The 706-nt window shown below is 29.5% G+C and overlaps 1 protein-coding gene across 1 annotated transcript in view; it reads right to left on the reverse strand.

Annotated features, from left to right (window-relative positions):
* Window positions 1-262: 262 nt before the first annotated feature.
* LOC106686173 (COMM domain-containing protein 4) overlaps window positions 263-706 on the reverse strand; it is a gene marked incomplete at both ends in the record, with an annotated part of 173,159 nt that continues 172,715 nt past the window's right edge. Inside the window, 1 exon segment of the mRNA XM_067044817.1 lies at window positions 263-404. Coding sequence (XP_066900918.1) covers window positions 263-404 — 142 coding nt within the window.

Raw genomic sequence — 706 nt, forward strand, 5'->3', positions numbered from 1 at the left:
AAATTCTGATTTTAAAATTTTTGGATAGTAGGCGCGAACTTAGTAGTTTCGAAATTGAAAACTAACAAGCATTTCCCGCTTTAACTTCGCTTTTTTTTCGCATCAATTTCGTCTTTTTTAGTTATCCCAGAACCTAAATAATCTACCTGTTCAAATATATTTTCTCCTATTTCTATGTCGCCGAAATGTCTCTCGTTTTTATTGCAGTATAATTCATTAATTGAATAATATTATATTATAAAGTTAAATGTACATTACATACTCCACTATAGCTTGAGAGTGCTGCCTGTCAAGACCAAGCTGTTCAAGCTCTTGCCCAAGATCACTAGGACTGACTGCGTAGCAAGATCCACTCTTCAAGATCTGTTGGACTGCTGATACACAGGCTTTAACTTCGCTCAGTTCTGGAAGATAATTTCCAATTAATTATTTTTTTTTTTAAATTTATTTATTGATATTTACAACTGTACATAAATAAATCAAGTAAATTTGAGGAAATCATAATGGTATGGTTCAAGCATGTAGAGAAACCACCCATTGGTAGCATTCTGTATAATGATAGATTTATTTATTGATAGATATTACAATCTGCCACACAGTTGTGGGCAATAGGTAATATAGATGAATGATCTCATACATACTAAAATAAATTAAAAAAATAAAATAAATAAGTAAAAAAAAAAATGAAATAAAATAAAATAAAAAA

The sequence above is a fragment of the Halyomorpha halys genome, unplaced genomic scaffold (genome assembly GCF_000696795.3).
Source record: "Halyomorpha halys isolate HHAL.00 unplaced genomic scaffold, Hhal_1.1 Scaffold789.1, whole genome shotgun sequence".
Lineage (NCBI taxonomy): Eukaryota > Metazoa > Arthropoda > Insecta > Hemiptera > Pentatomidae > Halyomorpha > Halyomorpha halys.